General features: G+C 45.1%; 1 protein-coding gene across 5 annotated transcripts in view; it reads right to left on the minus strand.

The window, feature by feature from the left end:
• PKP4 (plakophilin 4) overlaps positions 1-23,769 on the minus strand; it is a 585,731-nt gene that overhangs the window by 104,355 nt on the left and 457,607 nt on the right. For 3 of the 5 annotated variants that reach the window (XM_082260328.1, XM_082260326.1, XM_082260324.1), the window contains one exon: positions 21,748-21,964. In XM_082260328.1, the coding sequence (XP_082116454.1) occupies positions 21,748-21,964 (217 nt within the window). The remainder of the gene's footprint in view (positions 1-21,747; positions 21,965-23,769) is intronic. The other 2 variants (XM_082260327.1, XM_082260325.1) reach the window with 1 other exon arrangement.

Consider the following 23,769-nt stretch of genomic DNA (forward strand, 5'->3'; position numbering starts at 1 on the left):
AGAACCCGTAACAGAATAAGTATGACGGGCAAGAGACTCCAGTCTCCTATCCGTGGCATCACGGAAAACAGGGGAACCCTCTGCAGGAATCGCAGTGGCTTTGTTCAAAACCGCAATTGCATGATCCACTGGTGGAGGCACACACCACCGTTCATCAGTGGCAGGCGAAAAAGGATAACGCAGCTTGAATTTACTTGGTACCGCAAAAGGTTTGCGCAGATCGCGCCATTGATCCTTAACAGCGCGCTGAAAATCAGCATTGCAGGGAAAAACCTGCGGCGTCCTGCGTTTTCTCTGCGTCCCATAAGCCGCCAAGGCAGCGGGGGGACACACTTCGTCCTGCAAACGCAGCGTTTGCTTAATGGAAGCAATCAACTCATCCATGATTGCAAGCTCTTCAGGCGAGCCAGGGGGAGAATTATCGACCCCCTCAACTTCAGCCTCCACCTCAGACCCCACTAGATCAAGAGAGGAGCGGGACCCCGATAAGGAGGCCCCTGCCAGAACAGCCCCATCACCTTCACCCTCAGAATCAGAGGAAAGAGCAACTCTGGGCCTTTTAGTAGATTGAGCAGCCACCAGCATTTGCACCTGAGCAGCAAGGCCAGCCACAATAGTGGCTAAATCCCCCCCTGGGGGGGAAACAGCGGTCCCCTGGCTTTCCACCAATACTGTAGGAAATTTGCCCTCCTGAGAATCCATTGCCCCTGTAATGCCAGACAACCAAGGGTTAACTGCCCCTTTTTAGCAAGCGCAGCCCACCGCACCACACTCAAGCACAATGAGACCCCCACAGGGAATATGCAAACTGAACACAGGCAATGGATAGCAAGAACAGAAGGATAAAACCTGAGGAGACCCTCGCCGCTGCTGCTGCCTCGATCGGTGTTCCTGGAAAGAGGAAGTGATGCTGCCAGGGCGCTCTATGTAAGCCTATGGAGGCTACAAGAAAATGGCCGCCATGCATGTAAACCATGCGGCCGGAGCGGGTGTGGGCAAAATGGCGTCGTTTGGCGCCGAAAACGCCGCTCCACAGTGCATTAAAACACACATTACATTCCAATATAAGAATACATGTCAGATCGCCGCAGCGATCGCTGTATATGCCCAAACATGCCAAAAAAACATGCCCCACAGCACACAGCTTCTCACACTGCCCAGTCTGACACACACAGTGTCATACAGCTCCCCCCCCCCTTGCAGCCCACAGCATGCAGCCGAGAGATAGGGAGACAAGCAGTGTGAATAGAGGCAGGTTACACAGTCCCAGACTGACACCCCCCCCAGACAGACAGGTCCCCACATAAATACACTTACCTCACATGGCGTGGGGGACCCGCACAGGCAAACAAGCCGCTGCACATGAGGCAGGGAGAGTCGCAATTCAAGACGCACAAAATGGGGGTTAAGAAACCGCACAGCGTCCAGTGAGGTAGCCACCTCACCAATCATCCCTGCACCGAACAGGGATGGGTCGTTCACTATGCCAGGAGCGTTACCTGGCTGAACGCTCGATGGCAGACTGGGAAGCCACTGACCCACGACCTGCGACCAGGGGGATCAGCCCGAGACCCAGTCCGCATGATCCTCTTCGTCCGAAGAACTAACTAACGCTGACAAAATAACAGCTAATTAAAGGTAGAGAGAAAAACTCAAACAAAATATTAAAAAGAAGAAAGAGTCTGGGACAGAAAGTCCCAGTACAGAGAGAGCCAGCCACTCCTGACAAGCTAGACATTAAAACTGAGATATGGTTGCAGGAAGTAGGAGGGTATTGACTGAGGGGACCACCCCTTGAGGGTGGGATATGTTAAAGCTTTATTGTTAACATATTCTGTTGCCTAGCTACTCCTTCGGAGCAAAGTCTAATACCCCATATGTGACGAATATGAAGAGGCGGCGACTGTCGGAGGACGTAAGAGAAATTCAGTTTTCTCTTACGTCCTCCGACAGTCGCCGCCATCTTCATATTCGTCACAATGGGGACGTCCCAAAGCAGTGCAAACATGAGGGGTGGAAAACGCAGCCGCGCCTAAAGGCAACGCAGTCTCCACATCAAGAAAGTAACCTTACCAAAGGAAGGAAACCAGCTGGGCAACAGAGAAACAAGAAAAAATTTGCTCAACGGGAGCAATAACCCAGGAAAAAAACAAATAACCCAGGGATACAAAGAAATCCCAAACAGCCCAAAAGACCAAAACCAGGGACCCTAAGGGACCGCCGCACTAAGAACCTTGCGGCCAAAGGAAGCATCTGCCGATGCTTGAACATCCACTCTGTGGAACAGAGTGAAGGTGTGCACGGTCGACCAAGTCGCCGCCCTACACACCTGGGCCACAGAAGCCCCATGACGACAGGCCCAAGACGTACTCAGAGATCTGGTAGAGTGCGCCCTCACAGGCATAAGGGAAACTTTTCCCCGCAAAGCATAGGCCTGTTCAACGGCCTGTCTGAACCAATTGGCGACGGCAGAAGCCGACGCCGCCACGCCCTTCCGAGGACCCCCGGAAGGACAAACAAAGAATCCGACTTGTGAAAAGATTCAGACGATTTTAGGTAAACCCTAATCGCCATGAACAGCATCCAAGGAGTGCAACACCACCTCCTCCGAATGTTTAGACTTCGCGCAAGGCGAAGGCAAGACAATGTCCTCATTGAGGTGAAATTCCGAAACCCTCTTCGGAAAAAAAGAAGGGTTAGGTCGCAAGACCACCTTAACCAAGTGATTGACCAGATACGGACAATGGCAGGACAGGCTGCCAGCTCCGACACTCTGCGAGCCGAATTGATCGCCACCAAAAAGGGTGACCTTCTAGGACAACATAGACAACGAGATCTACCCGATCCGTTCAAAAAAGAACCATGTTGTAACACGGACAGAACAAGATTCCAGTCCCAAGGAGGCAGAGGCACCCTCCTAGGAGGGACCAGATGCCCCCGAACAAAAGTGCCAATCAAGGAGATAGATGCCATAGGACGTTGAAAAAAGAACGCCAAATGCTGTCAACACCCTTTCGAAGGAAGGACAACACCCCAGACACCGACCACGGGTGAGGTGAAGACCCCCTGAACTCACACCAGGCAAAATAGGCCTCCGAAATACGGTAAAAGACCTACCCCGAGGAAAAATTCCTCGCGTCAATCAAAGTGTAAATGACCTCAGGGGAGAGACCCCTATCCCTCAGGGCCTCGGTTTCAACAGCCAGGCCGGCAAGGCCAGCGACTGCAAGGCAGGATGAAATATCAGCCCTTGAGACCGGAGATCTTCCCGAAGAGGCAGACGCCACGGGGCGTCGACCGCCAAATGCACGAGGCCTGCGTACCAGGACCGGCGAGGCCAGTCCGGTGTCACAAGAATCACCTGGGCAGCAATTGAAACGGTGAAAACGCATACATCAGTCGGTACTGATGCCACGGAGCTACCAACGCGTCTGCCAGAGGATCGCGTGGCCTTGCCACGAACCTGTACACCTTGCTGTACAGACGAGACGCGAACAGGTCCGCCTCCGGAAGACCCCACGTCGCGCACAACATCTGGAGAACACCCGGACGGAGGGGCCATTCCCCCTGGTCCAGGGACTGGCGGCATCAGATAATCCGCCCGCCAGTTCTCCAACCCCTGGAATGTGAACCGCCGATATCGCCAGGACATGCGTCTCGGCCCAAGACAGAATGTCGGCCACTTCCCGAGCCACCTGGGCCCTCTTGGTGTCCCCTTGGCGAATGACGTAAGCCACCGCCGTGGCAATGTCCGTCTGCACCCGAACCGGACAGCCCTGCAGCCTGTCCGGCCAACGTTGAAGGCAGAGAATCATCGCACGCAATTCCAGAATGCTGACCGGAAGGGAGGATTCCCCCTCCGACCAAGTTCCCTGGGCGGACAGAACGCCTAGAACACCACCCCAGCCCGACAGGCTGGCATCCGTGGTGACCACCGTCCATGAGAGAGGACGAAAAGACTTGCCCCCTGACACCGGCGGGGACAGGAGCCACCACAGAAGAACTCTTCTGGTGCGATGGCCCAACGAAATCCGGATCCAGAGATCGCGGTCGCCCGTCCCACCTGGACAGGATCTCCGCTTGGAGACCCCGCGTGTGAAACTGGGCGAAGGGAATCGCCTCGAAAGCCGAGACCATCAATCCCAGACATCTCATGCACGTCCGAGTGGACGAGGACGGAGCGTCCCTGAGGGACCTGACTTCCTTCCTGAAGAGTCCTGAGTTTGTCGTCCGGTAGGAAGACCTTCGCCTGGACAGAGTCCAGAACCATTCCCAGGTAAGGGAGACGAACCGATGGGCACAGTGCTGACTTTGGAAAAGTTATCGTCCAACCAAACTCCTGCAGAGACTGCATCGTAACGGACAGAGCCTTCTCCAGACCCTGGCTGGTCGCAGACCGAACCAGAATATCGTCCAGATACCCTAGGACAGATACGCCCTGGGCTTTCAACAAAGCCAAAACCGGTGCCCGCACCTTGGTGAACACCCGTGGAGCCGAGGCGAGACCAAAGGGCAACGCCACAAATTGGTAGTGATCCTCCGCTATGGCGAATCGAAGGTACCTCTGGTGACCCTCGAAATTCGGGATGTGAAGATACGCATCCTTCAAGTCGATGGAAGCCATGAACTCCCCCGGAACCAGGGCAGCCACCACCGACCGCAGAGATTCCATGCGGAACTTGCGCACCCGCACAAAGCGGTTCAGCGCCTTTAAGTCCAGAATCGGACGTACCTTGCCCGCCTCCCGGGCACGGTGAACAGATTGGAATAGAACCCCCGAAACCTGTCCCGATGAGGCACCGGGACCACCACTCCCTGAGCCCTCAGGTCCTGCACCGCTAGATGCAGATCCCGCAAACGCTCCGGGGACAGTAGAAGATTTGAGGGAAAAAATTTGCGCTCCGGCCTATAGAGAAACTCGATCTCGTAGCCAGATCGAACGATTTCCTGAACCCACCTGTCCCGAACCTGGGACAGCCATGGCTGAAGGAAACCGAGCAAGCGTCCCCCCACCCCAGAGTCGGGTGAGGGCGCCCCTTCAGGCCGCACTGTTGTGGGCCGCTGAACCGGACTGGCCGGACTTTTGCTTACCAGTCCACGGCTTCTTACCAGGAGCCGTCTTAGCCTTTTGGGATTAGGTTAAGAGCGTGCTCTTACCACCCGCGATCCCCCTTAATTAACGTATCTAGGGACTCACCAAAAAAGGCGAGAACCATCATAGGGCAGATTAGCCAAGGTCTTACGCGAAGATTGGTCCACCGACCAACACTTTAACCAAACCAAAACGGCGAGACAATACCGCCACACCATGTACACGTGCAGCCAACGGAACCATATCCAGGTCCGCATCACACAAATACATGACACCCTGGTGGATTTGATCCACCATATCCAAAGTCGCCTGGAGGGCAGAATCAGCCACCAGGACGCGATTAAGCACCTGCGTCCAGCTCGCGACAGCCCGGGCCGCCATAAGTGAAGCAAATAAAGCTTTCAGCATAGAACCCATAATAGAATAGGCATGACGGGCAAGGGACTCCGTCCGTTTGTCCATGGCATCCCGGAACACCGGGATATCCTCAGCAGGAATCGCAGTGGGCTTATTCAGAACCGCTATCGCGTGATCCACCGGAGGTGGGACACACCAACGCTCATCAGTAGCGGGCGTAAAAGGATAGCGCAGCTTAAACCTACTTGGTATAGCAAAAGGCTTGCGTATATTACGCCAATGTTCCTTTACAGCGCATTGAAAATCATCAGTGCAGGGAAATACCTGCGATGTTTTGCATCTTTTCTGCGTCCCATAAGTCGCCAAGGCAGCAGGAGGACAAGGTTCATCCTGTAAACGCAGTGTTTGCTTGATAGAAGCAACCAATTCATCCATGAGTGCAAGCTCTTCAGACGAGCCAGGGGGAGAAATATCAACCCCCTCAACTTCAGCCTCCATTTCTGACCCTACAAGGTCCAGGGAGGAACGGGACCCCGACAAGGAGACCCCAGCAACAGCAGCCCCATCACCAACACCCTCTGAATCAGAGGAAATTGAAAACTCTGGGCCTTTTTGAGGATTGAGCAGCCATCAGCAATTGCACCTGAGTCGCAAGGCTAGCCACAATCGCAGCCAAATCCCCCCCCGAGGGGTAAAACCGCAGTCCCCTGGCTTCCCACCAATGTGACAGGAAATTTGCTTTCCTGAGAATCCATGCCCCAAAATGAGTAAAATAAAATGGGTGACCGCCCCTTTAAATAAGGCGCTGCGAACGTAGCCCACCGCCACACAAGCACACCCACACCAGGGACCCCCACAGGGAGAAGTTATACTCAGGCAAGGATACAGAGAATAGAGGGAAAAAACCTGGAGAGACCGCTGCTGCTGCTGGTCAGATTGGTGCTCCTGTAGAAAAGGAATTGCTGATATTCAGGGCGCTCCATTAAAGCCTATGGGAGGCTACAAGAAAATGGCCGCCATGCATGTGTACCATGCGGCCGGAGCGAGTACAGCCAAAATGGCAGCCCACAGCATGCAGTGTGAGAGATAGGGAAACATCAATAGTGTGAACACAGGGCAAGGTAACACAGTCCCAGACTGACACCCCCCAGACAGACAGGTCCCCACATGAATACACTTACCTCTTACATGGCGTGGGGGACCCGCACAGGCGAACAAGCCGCTGTACATGAGACAGGGAGAGTCGCATCCAGGACGCAGCAGAAGGTGGGTTGAGAAACCGCACAGCGTCCAGTGAGGTAGCCACCTCACCCTAGCATCCCTGCACGGAACAGGGATGGGTCGTTCAGAAAACTCAGGAGCGGTACCTGACTGAACGCTCGATGGCGGGCTGAGAAGCCACTGACCCACAACCTGCGACCAGGGGAGTCAGCCCGAGACGCAGCCCGCATTATCCTCTTCATCCGAAGATCTAACTATTGCTGGTAAAAATAACAGCTAAATAAAGAAAGAGAGAAAAAAACTCAAATAAAATCAAAAAAGAGAGAAGGCTGAGACAAAATGCCCCAGCATAGAGACATCCAGCTACTCCTGACAAGCTAGACATTGAAACTGAAGCAGGAAACAGGAAGCAGGAGGGTATAGACTGAGGGGACCACCCCCTGGGGTGGGGATATGTTAAAAGCTTTAATACTGACATATTCTGTTGCCTAGCTACTCCTACGGAGCAAAGTCTAATACCCCATTGTGACGAATATGAAGATGGCGGCGACTGTCGGGAGGACGTAAGAGAAAAAAGAATTGTTGCTCTACATAAAGATGGCCCAGGCTATAAGAAAATTGCCAAGACCCTGAAACTGAGCTGCAGGCCAGGATCCACTAAGAACAGGCCTCGCCATGGTCAACCAATGAAGTGCACATGCTCAGTGTCATATCCAGAGCCTGTCTTTGGGAAATAGATGTATGAGTGGTGCCAGCATTGCTGCAGAGGTTGAAGGGGGGGGGGGGTCAGCCTGTCAGTGCTCAGACCATACGCCGCACACTGCATCAAATTGGTCTGCTTGGCTGTCGTCCCAGAAGGAAGCCTCTTCTAAAGATAATGCACAAGAAAGCCCGCAAACAGTTTGCTGAAGACAAGCAGACTAAGGACATGGATTACTGGAACCATGTCCTGTGGTCTGATGAGACCAAGATAAACCTATTTGGTTTAGATGGTGTCAAGCGTGTGTGGCGAGAACCAGGTGAGGAGTACAAAGACAAGTGTGTCTTGCCTACAGTCAAGCATGGTGGTGGGAGTGTCATGGTCTGGGGCTGCATGAGTGCTGCCAGCACTGGGGAGCTACCTTTCATTGAGGGAACCATGAATACCAGCATGTACTGAAACAGAACATGATACCCCCTCCCTTCGGAGACTGGGCCGCAGGGCAGTATTCCAACATGATAATGACCTCAAAGACACCTCCAAGACAACCAATGCCTTGCTAAAGAAGCGAGGGACTGGCCCAGCATGTCTCCAGACCTAAACCCTATTAAGCATCTAGGGAGCATCCTCAAAACGGAAGGTGGAGGAGCGCAAGGTCTCCAACATCCACCAGCTTCGTGATGTCGTCACGGAGGAGTGGAAGAGGACTCCAGTGGCAACCTGTGAACCTCTGGTCAAGAGGGTTAAGGCAATGCTGGAAAATAATGGTGGCCACACAAAATATTGACACTTTGGGCCCAATTTGGACATTTTTACTTAGGGGTGTACTCACTTTTGTTGCTAGCAGTGTAGACATTAATGGCTGTGTGTTGAGTTATTTTGAGGGGACAGAAAATTTACACGGTTATACAAGCTGTACACTCTCTACTATACACTTTGTAGCAAAGTGTCATTTCTTCAGTGCTGTCACATGAAAAGATCTAATAAAATGTTTACAAAAATGTAAGGGGTATACTCTGTGAGATACTGTATATTGCAAAATTAACTTTACTTTCCCTTCCAACCAAGCCCACAATCTGGATGGATCCCTCAATATTAAATTATCGGCAACACTGCATCAGACTGTCCATCTAGCTAGCATAAGATCAAAAGAAAATGATGGTTGGTTCTTGATAATTAAAGCATTAGCACTAGCTAGAAATGTTATGTTTGTGGAATCCCCATGACTAACCAGGCATGTATGATAAAGGTTGTGATCACTCGAAAAGGTATTTTAATATGGAAAAACTGTCATTAGCTACGTGCCGGTACAATTTAGCAAACATTCTAAGAGACTAGAAACAGATCATATTCTTGACAAATTTACTCCTATGTAAATGGCTTATTTGTTATCTAATACTGTGCTTTTAAATTGGTTACTTTATGACTGTTCAGCACGACAAAGATGATCGAAACTTTCAAATTACTGGTTATTCAAAGAGTAACTCCACTTTTGTTGAGAAAAAAACCTTCCTCTTTGGGTGATCTATGTACATTGCAAGGATTTTAATAAACTTTGTTGCAGATTCCTACCTTTTGTTATCCTGAAGAAATCCCTTTTTGTTTCAGCGTGCCCATGTTCTGAATCTAATGGGAGTGGTTTCATAATTATCAACCCACTGCTGCAGCTGCAGGGGTCTAATGAGGAAAATTGCAGGGTCTGCATCCCTTTAGACATGATTTCCTATAGGTAGTAGCTTGCGAAAAAAAATGTGATTTCTGTCTTACAGTATATACCTGTTACTCTGCCTGTATGTCTCTTATTGAGGCTGGTATAGGGAAAAGATCATCCTCCACTGAGCTAATGCGCTGTTCGACTTTGGACACTGTCAAAGCTTGTGGACATCCTCCGGATATCCTCCTTCAGGAGAGAGAAATCCACTCACAAAGCACCCATATGTGTGGTTAAGGAGGACTAACCATTTTTAATAGTTTCCATAATCTGGGCCAAAGTTGGTTTCTTTACCTGACACTATCTTGATGCAATTCTTCCTGAAGTGTGCTACTGCCCCTGTGTCCTGTACTAAACAATTACGTGGATTTGAATCAATTCAGGCCCAAGGCTTCAGATAACAAAGTTAGGACTCTGGTGTGCAATGTGTCTAGTTCCCAATAACATGGCATATGTCCCCATTACCCACTTAAAGACATTGGGCATGCCACACACACCCAAAAGAAACACACCTTAACATTCTGGGCATAGTACACCCAGCCCCTGCTCCTCCCCTGCAGCTCTCCAGTGACATTTAGACTCGATTCACACTAGCGCGACTTGTCAAGTGGCTTGTCAGCCTGACAAGTCGCGCTCCCTCGCAGTCCATTGACTGCTACAGGACCCGTTCTAATAGGAGCGACACAAGTCGCTCCGACTTAGAAAAAGGGTCCTGTACTACTTCGGGGCGACCTCGGAGTGACTTGCATAGACTTCCATTATGTGAAGTCCATGCAAGTCGCTCCGAAGTCGTGGTGCATCGGAATACACAAGTCGCCCCCGAAGTAGCACAGAGTCGTGCCGCCCCAGTGTGAACCGACTCTTACCAGAAATAACCAAAACTTGTTTTATTAACACAGAAGCAGATCTTCTGAAGATATGCAATGAGGCAATTTTATTATTGCTTCACTAACCTTTTTTGCTCAATCATACAAGATCAAATAGGTGACCTTTGATCTGCATGTGAAACCACAAGGAACACTGCAAGTTAAGAGGAAAAACTTTTTCCCATTTAACTACTTAGAAAAGCTGGCCATACACATTTAGATTTCTCACATTCAGCCAAGAGGCTAAATCTAACAGATTACTCTATCCACACTAAACAGAGGGGAAAAAGGAGTTTCTCCTGCTGGCTACTGTATTCCTACAGCTGGAACCTACAACTCTCAGAATACCTGACAGCTTCTTCTGATTGGACGCAGTTACTGTTTGGCTGATAATTTTCCAACTTGTCTCCTTGGACAAAAGTCAATTGAGAAATTGCCTTTTATTTGAAGACAGGTGGTGCGAAATTGGCTTAAATTTGAGTTGTCTATGGCAGCCTTTCCCCTTTGTTAACCCTAATAAGCCCTAATTATATCCTCATCCTCCCAATATTTTTTTTCAGCTAATTTTTTTATTCCAATTTTTTAAGATTAATAGTTAAAAGGTAACTCCACTTTCATGGGGGAAAAAAATAGGAAATAAAGAAAAAATATAAGTTTATACGATTGCGACACAAGTCATATTGTAATTGAATGTTATTAACCACTTTCATCCTGGGCCAATTCTGGCACTCCTCTCCTACATGTAAAAATCATTTTTTTTTTTTTTTTACTCGAAAATTACTCAGATGTCCCAAACGTTATATTTTTTTTTAGCAGAGATCCTAGGGCAGTGATGGCAAACTTTGGCACCCCAGGTATTTTGGAATTAAATTTCCCATGATGCTCAACTACACTGCAGAGTGCATGAGCAATGGGAAATACATGGGAAATGTAGTTCCAAAACATCTGAGATGCCAAGGTTTGCCATCACTACCCTAGGGATTAGAATGGCGGTTGTTGCAACTTTTTTAGGTCACATAGTATTTGTGCAGCAATTTTTAAACGCTTTTCTTGGGGGGGAAAAAAAAAAGTTTAATGGAGAAAAAAAAAAAAAAAAAACACGCCACACTAAAGTTAGCCCAATTTCTTCTATAATGTGTTAGATGTTACGCTGAGTAAATAGATACCCAACATATCATGCTTTAAAATTGGAAAGACAGATTAAAAAAAAAAAAAACCACACGATCTTAGCATTTCCTGCTAAAAAAAACTGCAGGCTTTACAGTTGCCGAGGCTGGATGTGACGTCATAACGTTGCGCCTGGCCTCTGAAGGTCATAGAGGCTGCCGGGGACCATGTGGCCTGCAGTATTCTCTATGGTAAACTTTCATTCATTGCTCATACTGAAAAAACACTAAAATGTATCACGCCTGACCTTAGACGGACCGAAACTCGGCCAGTTCAGCAGGAACCGGATAATTTTCTTTACGTACACGGGCAGGCAGGTTGTACTGAAGTTGATCCATCGATCAAGTTTAGTATAATCAGCCTGTGGGGTTTTTTGGCCCGATCACTGCTGGGGACTATAGCAGCCATCAGCGATCATTGTATTCTGCTGGTGGGGAAGGCTCCCTGCACTCCCCAGAGGCAGAATACAATAGCTTTGCGGGAGGGATTTTCCCAACAACATTGACTGTGTTGAGGGAAAGAAAATTGCATATCGTATTGCCTCCTTTACTTTGTTATATCAAACAACAGTAATCGCTGAATTATTAGGCTCATGACTGAAATGTAAAGATTGCCCTGGTCCACAGGTTTGAGAGCTCAAGTGGTTAATGATTGAAAATTGAACATTAGTGCAGTAACCAATTAGAGGTTGGCTTTGAATTGATTGTAAATTTTATTGTTTTTTTCTATTAAAATAATTATATTTTACTTACCTGCTCTGTCTATTGGTTTTGCACAGAGCACTCCCGATCCTCCTCATCTCGGGTCCCTGGCTCCTCCCTCCTGTTGAGTGCCCTCACATCAAGCAGTTTGCTATGGGGGCACCTGAGCCGATCTGCAGCTGTGCGTGTCTATTCAGACACAGAGCTGCTGTTCTGCCCCATCCCCTCTCTCTCCTGATAGACTAAGTTGGGAGCCAATGGCGCCGATGCTGTGTCTCAGCCAATCAGGAGAGAGAGTCCCGGACAGCTGAGGCACTCATTGACATTGCTTGATAGAGAGAGGGGGCTCAGGTAAGTATTAGGGGGGCTGACAAGGGCTGCTGCACACAGAAGGCTTTTTATCTTAATGTATAGAATGCATTAAGATAAAAAAACCTTCTGACCTTACAACCCCTTTAATTTTCTAATGTGCACTGGAAAGAGGATTAGAATCTAAGGCAGGCGATACATTATGCAATTTTCTTTCCTTCAACTTTGGTTGAAGGATGGAAAATTGCTCGATTCCCCAATTAACACAGTGTTGATGGGGGAATCCCTCCCATAGCGCCAGCGTGTTCTGCTGGCTGGGATCCTTCCCCACTGGCACAATACAATGATCATTGCTGGCTGCTTTAGCCGCCGGCAGTTATCAAGTGAAAAAACCCAACGGGCTGATTTTACTGAAATCCATTGATGGGTCAATTTCAGTACAATCAGACTGCCCATAGACAGATCAAAATTTGTCCTGATCCTGCTGAACCAGCTTAACTGGTTGAAGCTTTTATACAAGAGGCATTGTACATTGAGTTTTTCCTGACAGTAAAGCCTTTGCTACCAGCCTGAACACTTTGCTGTATATTACAGAGGGATACTATTTAGCTGACAAAGCACGTCTTTCAAAAAACACATTACAATGTAAGCTTACAAAGCAAATCCAATCACAAAGCATCACACAACACTAAACAAGAGAAATAAATGATCTCCTTGCACAAAATTTACAGCACTATCAGGTGCCATAGGACAACTCCCATGCAGTGAATATCAAAAATCAATATGGTGCTAATCACATTATCCCAGGAGTACTCACAAAGGACAAAGAACAGTATGCAACATGACTTCAGGCTGGCAGCAGTTTTGGATTGTTATTAAATAAGCAAAAAAAAAAATGGTCAGGTCAATATAAACAAGAAAACACCACCAAAAGGCGTTCAAATGAAAAGAATTGTATTTAAACTATTGATAATCTTAATGTATGATGCTTCGTAATATGTGGATTAAAAGAATGGTGAACCCCCCCAAAAAAAACATTCAAAATATAAATATATATATATATATATATATATTTTTTTTTTAACAGTGTATTATTTACAATATATTACCTTCTATGTCTTTATAAAATGTAAACATTATGAAGGAAGGCAAATTGGTCATAGAATTAGGCAAGTCATTGACTGTTAGTTTTTGAAAAAAAAAAAAAAATCAGATACCAGCAACACAAAAAAGATAAAATGATAGAAACCTCCTTCGCAGGGACATTGTATTCGGACAGCAGGACTCAACACTGTAATAACACATTGATCATTGGCTGTAGCTGATGATAAGTCAACATTTCTCCAGTATGTCCCTTTGACAGAAGTAGAACTGGAGGGGCAGCCACACACTAAATGAGATTTCGCCAGTCCCTACTGAACCAGCAGAATTTCAATCATGGTATGGTCAGCTGCATTGTCAAGTTAACCAACTCAAACACATTTGCTAAATTTGGTCTGGACATCTAAGCTCTAATAACCTCTGGTGACAAAAGGAAGATCACACCTCAATGACACCAACAAAGACCCTATAATTACAGTCAGGTCCATAAATATTGGGAAATGGACACAATTCTAATCTTTTTGGCTCTATACACCACCACAATGGATTTGAAATGAAACAAACAAGACGTGCTTTAACTGCAGACTTTCAACTTTAATTTGAGGGTATTTACATCCAAATCAGGTGAACGGTGTAGGAATTAAAACAGTTTGTATATGTGCCTCCTACTTTTTTAGGGACCAAAAGTAATGGGACAGATTAACAATCATAAATCAAACTTTCACTTTTTAATACTTGGTTGCAAATACTTTGCAGTCAATCACAGCCTGAAGTCTGGAACGCATAGACATCCCCAGACGCTGGGTTTCATCCCTGGTGATGCTCTGCCAGGCCTCTACTGCAACTGTCTTCAGTTCCTGCTTGTTATTGGGGCATTTTCCTTTCAGTTTTGTCTTCAGCAAGTGAAATGAATGCTCAATCGGATTCAGGTCAGGTGATTGACTTGGCCATTGTATAACATTCCACTTCTTTCCCTTAAAAAACTCTTTGGTTGCTTTCGCAGTATGCTTTGGGTCATTGTCCATCTGCTCTGTGAAGCGCCGTCCAATGAGTTCTGAAGCATTTGGCTGAATATGAGCAGATAATATTGCCCGAAACACTACAGAATTCATCCTGCTGCTTTTGTCAGCAGTCGCATCATCAATAAATACAAGAAAACCAGTTCCATTGGCAGCCATTCATGCCCACGCCATGACACTACCACCACCATGCTTCACTGATGAGGTGGTGCGCTTTGGGCCATGAGCAGTTCCTTTCCTTCTCCATATTCTTCTCTTCCCATCACTCTGGTACAAGTTGATCTTGGTCTCATCTGTCCATAGGATGGTATTTCCTGAACTATGAAGGATTTTTTAGATGTTGTTTGGCAAACTCTAATCTGGCCTTCCTGTTTTTGAGGCTCACCAATGGTTTAGATCTTGTGGTGAACCCTCTGTATTCACTCTGGTGAAGTCTTCTCTTGATTGTTGACTTTGACACACATACACCTACCTCCTGGAGAGTGTTCTTGATCTGGCCAACTGTTGTGAAGGGTGTTTTCTTCACCAGGGAAAGAATTCTTCGGTCATCCACCACAGTTTTCTGTGGTCTTCAGGGTCTTTTGGTGTTGCTGAGCTCACCGGTGCGTTCTTTCTTTTTATGAATGTTTCAAACAGTTGATTTGGCCACAGATGATGTTTTTGCTATCTCTCTGATGGGTTTGTTTTGTTTTTGTCAGCCTAATGATGGCTTGCTTCACTGATAGTGACAGCTCTTTGGATCTCATATTGAGAGTTGACAGCAACAGATTCCAAATGCAAATAGCACATTCGAAATGAACTCTGGAACTTTTATCTGCTCCTTGTAAATGGGATAATGAGGGAATAACACACACCTGGCCATGGAACAGCTGAGCAGCCAATTGTCCCATTACTTTTGGTCCCTTAAAAGTGGGAGGCCATATACAAACTGTTGTAATTCCTAAACCTTTCACCTGATTTGGATGTAAATACCCTCAAATTAAAGCTGAAAGTCTGCAGTTAAAGCACATCTTGTTTGTTTCATCTGAAATCCATTGTGGTGGTGTATAGAGCTAAAAAGATTAGAATTGTGTCCATGTCCCAATATTTATGGACCTGACTGTATATGGAATATCCGTAATGCCTTGTTCATACTGGCAGGGTCAAAATTGCGCTTATATGCATTTAGAGGACATTTTCTAAACACAAATACTGTAAATGTAATGATTGTTCAATGGTGCCATTCACACTAAGCGTTTAGCTGCATTTAGGTGTGGTAAGTTTACCTGTGTTTAGAGAAAACGCAGTGTGTCCACGATCCCAGTGGAAACTCTAAATGCGGCTCAACATGTAAATGAGAAAGTGATTTGAGAAGTAAAAAGGCTTATTCACACTGTCAATGGTGACCTCCTGTGTTCTGAACCAGATAAATGCAGGTCACAGCTAGGGTACAATAGGCTGAAATGTGTGTCACACCACTCCCTGCCATTGCTAACACTAACCTGCATGGTAAAATGCTCTGCAGGCTAGTATGAACCTAACCTAAGCTGTCTGAGAACTTCTCCTGCATTTACAAAAGCTAAACAAAAAGCGCTGGTGTAAAATATTGCCTAAAGGGGACACATTGTGTTTTGTATCCATGTTTTACTTCTTACATTCAGTATTACATTAAGGCTCCGTTCACATGTAGGCGTTTTGGGGCGTTTTTGGGGCGTTTTTCTGCTCTAGGATCAGCTCTCAAAACGCCCAACAAGACAAATCCTATTCATTTCAATGGCCCCTGTTCACATCTGAGCGTTTTGACGCTGTATACAAAACGCCCAACGCTCAAAAAAGTACATGAGCTTCTTTTTGGGCAGATTACAGGCGTTTTCCATTGATCTCTATTCAATCTAAAAACGCCTGCACAAAAATCGCGGTATAAATCGCGGTAAAAAAACGCCGCAAAAATCGCGGTAAAAAACGCGCGAAAAACGCTACGCTCAGGTGTGAATGTAGCCTAAAGAAATATTGAATTTCTTTTTTATCAGGTAAATATTTTAAATAAATATTGATATTTAGCACTTGATGCAGCAGCTTCAAGCTTAGTAAAGTGTCTCTGAAGCTTTTGCTAGCAATAAACCTAAAACATGCCCCCCTCTGTACTAGCAACGAAGGCAACCACTTAACAGATTAATTCTTACAGTCTGTTAATAAGCAAACAGTCAGTGCTGGGCTTTCTTATTAACCACTTGCCAACCGCCGCACGACTATCTACGTCGGCGGTCAGCCCCTCACAGGCAAACTAACGTAGGGCTACGTTGCTTGCGAGGGTCTAGGGAGCGAGCGCGCGCCGCCGGAGGCGCGCTCCCGCGTGGTCACGGACCCCCCCGCGCGTGTGACCAGCGGACCCGATGTCCGCCGGCCACTCGGCGATCGGCGGGGGAGAAGGAGAATGTCAGGCAGCTTGTGTAAACAAGCCACCTGTCATTCTCCTCGCTGTAAAGACACTGATCACATGGATCTACTATGTAGATCCGTTGATCAGTGTCCTTACAGCTCAAGCCACAGCCAATCACAGTAGAAAGCATGCCCCTAGGGACACACACAGCCCCTCCCTCCCAAATAAAGTTAACCCCTTCACTACCAGTGTATTTTTACAGTAACAGTGCATATATATAGCACTGATTACTGTAGAAATGTCACTGGTAACCCCAAAAGTGTCAAAAATGTCAGTCAAGGGTCCGATCTGTCCGCCGCAATGTCGCAGTACCGCAAAAAAAAAAAAAATCGCAGATCGCCGCCATTACGCGTTAAAAAAAAAAACAACAAAAATGACAAAAATCTTTCCCTTTGTTAGTAAACGCGATAACTTTTGCGCAAACCAATCAAAATACGCTTTTTGCGATTTTTTTTACCAAACATAGGTAGCATAAAATAAATTGGCCGAAAATGTTAAAAAATTTTGATTTTTACTTTTTTTTTTGGGGGGGAATTTCATATAAAAAAATGTGAAAAATATTGCTATTTTTGCAAAATTGACGCTCTTTTTTTGTTTATAGCGCGTGATCAAAAATCGCACAGGTGATCAAATACCACCAAAAGAAAGCTCTGTTTGTGGGAAAAAAGGACGCCAAATTCGTTTAGGTACAGCGTAGCACGACCGCGCAATTGTCCGTTAAAGTCACGCAGTGCCGAATCGCAAAATACCCCCTGGTTGGAATGGGGGTAAAATCTTCCGGGGCTTAAGTGGTTAAACAAAGCCCAACATGCTGTCCAAAAAAAATGTCATAGAAACACTAGTGATCTAATGCTAATTTGTAAAATAAAGTTATTGAACAAATAACTAAATAAAATAAACTCTCTCTACTTTTAAAAAAAATAAAATAAACTTTCTAACACTATATACACAATGCGAACACTTCCTATTTTCTGCTTCTACTCAGTTTTCTGTCTTTTCTTATTACACTGACTGATTTCCCTTCTGTCAGGAAACCTGATAAAATACTAGACAAAATTACAGTACATTGTAAAGCAACATTGAGACATTATAAAAAAAAAAAAAAAAATTAAAGTAAAAGGTTTTGAACTCTAGTATGTTACCTGACAATACGCCAGAGCCTTGCTGGAACATGAAATGAAAACATCACAGCACCTTTCGGGAAACTACCAAGCTTTTCCTAAGAAAGTAACAAATGCTAGTGCCAAACAATCATACCAGCTCAGGTAAACCAACAAGTACAGCATATAAAATACTTTATCGTACACTCATAATGTAGAACGGTGTCATATTTATTTATAGAACATGCATGACAAGAGGGAGGATTTCTGAGGAGATTGGCACTAGGCTTTGAGCCATCTAAGGAAACCTGTATTGTGATAAATTAGAAGGGCTGCCATTGGGGACCTCTTTTTCAGAAAATTCCAGTTGCCTGGCTGTCATGATGATTCTCTAGTTACAGTGGTTTCACTGCGCGTCACCGAACTGGTAAAAGAATGGAAATCAGATGTTATGACTTCCCTTAAAGCATACTTGTACCAGGTCAAAAATGCAAATAATACTGATGCCAGATACAACTATTAGGTTAGCATTTTAAAAAGGATGTCAGCAATGACAGCACTCATTTCTCTCAGGAGGGGCCATATTTATTACAGAAAAACACACATTTATGAATTATGCACTCCCTCTGTAGCGGATATCTTAACTCGGCAGTAGTTAAGCAATTATGCTGGCCATATACAGCTGGAATTATCTGTCAGCATACTAAGCAGGAATCACCTAAAATTCTGAGCCGAGTGTGGCCCTGTAGGCACAACCTAGCTTACATAGTTAGTCAGGTTGAAAAAAGACACAAGCCCATCCGGTTCAACCATAAACAAAAAAAAAACAAAACAGTATTGAAAACCCTACCATACAATCCCATATACACAATCCTATACCCGCTGTTGATCCAAACGAAGGCGAAAATAAACCCAAGCCAAGCATGATCCAATTTGCTACAGCAGGGAAAAAAAAATTCCTTCCTGATCCCCCGAGAGGCAATCGGATATTCCCTGGATCAACTTTACCTAAAAAAAAAAATGTTAATACCCATTTTTATTATGTACACCTAGGAAAGAATCCAGGCCTTTTTTAAAGCAATCTAGTGAGCTAGCCAGAACCACCTCTGGAGGGAGTCTATTCCACATTTTTACAGCTCTTATGGTGAAGTAACCTTTCCGTATTTGGAGGCGAAATCCTCTAGACGTAAAGAGTGCCCCCTTGTCCTCTGTGTTGACCTTAAAGTGAACAACTCAAACCCAAGTTCACTATATGGACCCCTTATGTATTTATACATGTTGATCATATCCCCCCTTAATTTCCTCTTCTCAAGAGAGAATAAATTCACTTCCTCTAATCTTTTCTCATAGCTGAGCTCCTCCATGCCTCTTATCAGTTTGGTTGCCCTTCTCTGCACTTTTTCCAGTTCCCTAATATCCTTTTTAAGAAAAGGTGCCCAAAACTGAACTGCATATTCCAGATAAGGTCTTACTAATGATTTGTACAGGGGCAAAATTATCTCTCTCTCTCTGGAGTCCATGCCTCTGTTAATACAAGAAAGGACTTTGCTTGCTTTGGAAACAGCAGCTTGGCATTGCATGCTATTATTAAGCTTATGATCTACCAGAACACCCAGATCCTTCTCTGCTATGGATTCCCTCAGTTCTACTCCACCTAGTATGTATGATGCATGCATATTCTTAGCCCCCAAGTGCATAACTTTACATTTATCAACATTAAACCTCATTTGCCACATAGTTGCCCAATGAAACAGTGCATTGAGGTCAGATTGTAAGTTGGAGACATCCTGCAAAGAAGTTATTCCACTGCAAAGCTTGGTGTCATCTGCAAAGACTGAAATTGTACTTTTAATCCCAGACCCTATATCAATTATAAAGATATTAAAAAGCAAGGGTCCCAACACTGAACCTTGGGGTACACCACTAATAACTTTAGACCATTCAGAGTAAGTTTGACAAACTTCCATTTAAAAATCAAAGTTGGGTGGAAAATTCTAGGCAGAACAGTGACTATAGCCAGTTAGATACAGTCACTTAAAGGTATTCTGATTTCCATGAAAGGGTGTACTTCATCAGCAATAATGTTTAGGCAGGTGGCATGTGTCAAAGTAACATGCAGTTGAATGGCACAGTAAAAGTTTCCAAGCAGAGTATTCCCCAAAGCTTCACACTGCCTCCGCTGGCTTGCCTTCTTCCGACACTGTATCCCGTTGCCATCTCTTCCCCAGGTAAGTGACGCACATGCATCCAGCCATCTACATGGCGTAAAAGAAAACGTGATTCATCGGACCAGGCCACGTTCCTCCATTGCTCCTTGGTCCAGTTCTGATGCTCACATGCCCTCTTCTGCAGGTTCGTTTGGCTGTGGACATGGGTCAGCATATGCACCCTGGCCAGTCTGCAGTTATGCAGCCCCATACAAAAACTGTGATGCACATTTTATATGCCCATCAACTTCAGGTATAACATGTATACTTGCTGCCTTACTTGCTAATGCTGCAAAAACAAGCACAAGAGGGAGCAAACGCCTAGTGCATTACCACCAAAACCATTTATTAAACACACAGAACAGTGTCATACTCAGAAAATGGAGATAAAATCAAGCTTATCAAAAGAACAGCTCCAGCAGGTGAGAAGGGTATCTCATCTAATGCCAAACGGTGGAAAAGCCTATGTGTTTTGGGGGACAGACCCCCCCTCTTCCTCAGAGCTCTTTCAGTATGTGGATCACCCATTCTGAGGAGGGCTGCATCGTTGAAGTCATTGTCCACTACAATCTCCTCTGAGGAGTTCACTGGAATAAGCGCAGGATGGTTTTCAATATACTTGCTGCCTAATATATCCCACCGACTTTCAGATGCCATTGTACCGAGATAATCCTTGCTATTCACTTAACTTGTCAGTGGTCAAAGTTATTGCTGATTGGTTTATGCCCACTTAAGTATGCTATAAGCAAGTATTTGGCATTTTGCAGATTAGAGTATGGACTGGATAGAGCAGGATTGTTTTGACGCAGGTGACCAGCTTGAACATGTATTGTAATATATGTGAACCAACAAATCTCAATTTAATGCAAAGGTTTGCTAGAAATATGTAATCGTGTGTATATCAGTGCAAGATTCAATTAAGAAATGTCAGTGCAAATGCTACTGTTCCCATGCGCAGCTAACACTTCCTTTTACCTGGTAGCTGTGTGCTCACTTCGTATTCAGTGACATAAGCAGCATTTTTCTTTCAGAACTTTTTAGGCTTATAGCCCAAAAAAAGACCAAAGGGCTGAAGAGAATAGTCAAATGTGGGATAATGAGATATGAGGGGATGGGGCAGTGTAAGTTTGAAGTTGCCCATAAACATGGCAAAACTGTCATGTAACTGTCCTTTTCTTACAGAAACTGTCACTCATGCCTGTGAGAAAAGCAGCTGGCTGCTACTTTGGTAGAACATCAACTGGGAAGGTAGGTAAACATGTCTCCCCCAGCTCCATTGTTTCCGTACATACAGTATATGTGTTGGAAGCAGCATCTGTCCTCCCCACTCTCCCCTCTATTGATGTATACAGTAACAACTGGCTGAGCAGAATATTTCTGTCTATGGAGCGGTCTGCTGTCGTAATTGCAAAAGGGGTGATCAGATCATGCCTACATAACAAATTATTCTCCTATGTATATCAGGAGTCTGCAGCTTCCAGGTACACATCAAAGGAAGCAGAAGTAAACCGCAACTGAACACAACTACAGCGTGGGTCCTCTGTTTCCCAACTGCACTCACATTCAATTCTCAAATTAGAATTTTTATAGTTAGTAGTGTTGTTCCACTGAAAAACTTTGTCATGAAAAAGTGCAAAATAAGTCCATCCCATCAAAAATATACAGGTAAAGCAATCTTTAGAACACTTTTGCTAAATCAAGGGCAAAACATCAATATGAAGCCTGGCCCTTATTATCCACAGAATTTATGGCTGACACACCCATGCCATCTACTTACCTGGGATCTTTCTGGATGCTGTCAATAGATGGTGACCTTGTTGTTCCATCTTCAGCCGGGGCCCCATGTGGCATCCTGTTGTAGCTGCTTTCAGATACCCGGTACGGCATTGATCTGTAAGGCTCTGCATAGGTAGCTGCAGTGTTGAGAGCATAATTATTTCTTTGGTATGTAAGAGTGTTACGCTGACTCAATGTCCTTTGAAGATTACCCGACCCTAACAAAACAAAACACAAAATCATGCCTGCACTCCTCAAATAGGACACCTGCTGTGATTATTACAGGAACATAAAAATCCCATACAAAGTGGACAGTATTAAGACAAGATGGTGAAGGTGACAGTTATTCAAAAACATTTAACATTAATCTGACATGAACTGCAGCTACGCAGCCAACAGCTGCCATGACAGAGTGACAGCGGGAGAGCTGCAGGATGCAAAGGCTTACTCCAATTCATTAAGGAACATTGGATTAATTGACTAATGGAGTGAGGTCACTGTAGCATGCAGACAGACACAGCACAAGTCTTATTTGGTAAATATGAATAATGAATTCAAACTGAGAAAAGTGAAGCTATTGTCCATAGAAAGCAACCAGAGGCTTAGTTTGATTGGAAAACAAAGTGACAAAAAAAGCCAACTGATTGGTATGGGAATCACAGTTTCCTTCAGTTATCGTCCATCAAGTATGATCGACAATGAAGATTTTACCTCAAGGCTCCATAATTCTATCAATGCTCACAGTTTACCAGATCCTCCCACAATGTTATGTGAATGCCTTGCACACATCAAGCATTGTCTGCTAAACAGTGTTTTAAAGATAAAGAAAATACATTTAAATGTTCCTCAACTACAATACAAAGGAAAACATTTGTTTAAAGTACATTTGACCCACAAATGACCATACAATAACAAAAACCTTCAGTAGAAGCATAATTAAAAGGATCAGTAAACCCAGATATATGGTAGAAGCAGCTTAGGTTTTATGCAAATATTGACTTTTCTTTGTTGGTTATGCCCCTCGCACCCCTTTGCATACCTACAGGTGCTTTGTTTTGATAGGTGGCTTTTCTAACCTAACAGGTGCAAGGTAATGGATGGGCCATGTGACATTTTTCTCCTATTCTACTAAACATTTTGATGTGCTTTTTTTTGTTTACTGAAGGTAGACTTCACTTGCAATGCAATATTTAATCATTTACTCAATTTTATCTACAAACCTTAGTCACAGGTTCACTATAAAATAGAAACTATAAGCTTTTTGAAGATTTTTCTAAAATGTGACTGAATTGCAGGATGGTAATATTTAATCTGATCAACTTATACCTAAGAAATAATGCATAGTTCTAGTCCGTAAAAACCACACACACCAGGACAATCTGTTTAGTGATTTCTATGCGCTTAATTACAGCAGACCTAAATTCTCACCTAAATCCATCATCATACATTTCCTCAATCCTTTATTATAATCTGCTCATAAAAGATTTATTTTATATACCCACCAGCCCTTAAGGATCCCTTTGGCTGGCAATCTTGAAACAGTCCTGCCATAACATTATCTCTAGTGAAATCTACCTATGGCAAATGAGTACATTGTTTGAATCCTGCTGAACAGACCAAGGTTTAAACCCTGTATGGGCAGGCTGAATGTACCAAGTTAATTGATCGATCGACTTGGGTACAAACCGCATGCAGGGTTTTACCTGTGATTATTGCTAGCGGCTGCTATGGTCACTGACTATCACTGTCTTCTCATGGGGCAGGGACAGCTTTCCCTCCCCCCCCGCAAGCAGAAGACAATGGTTCAGTAGAAGGAATTCCCGCATCCACACTGTCTTGATGGGTGAATCAAGTAAATTTTGCTCCTACAACCAGGGCTGCTGTTAGAAATCATGGGGCCCCGTACAGACTACCTGGCAGGGCCCCCCCCCCCCCCAAGAAAATATTAAAGATATATTTAGCTAAAATTACAACAAAATCACTATTTTGCAGGGAGAGGGACAGATCAGATTCAGGTGCAGGA

The sequence above is a fragment of the Pelophylax lessonae genome (assembly GCF_965119305.1).
Source record: "Pelophylax lessonae genome assembly, chromosome: 6".
Taxonomy (NCBI): Eukaryota; Metazoa; Chordata; class Amphibia; order Anura; family Ranidae; genus Pelophylax; species Pelophylax lessonae.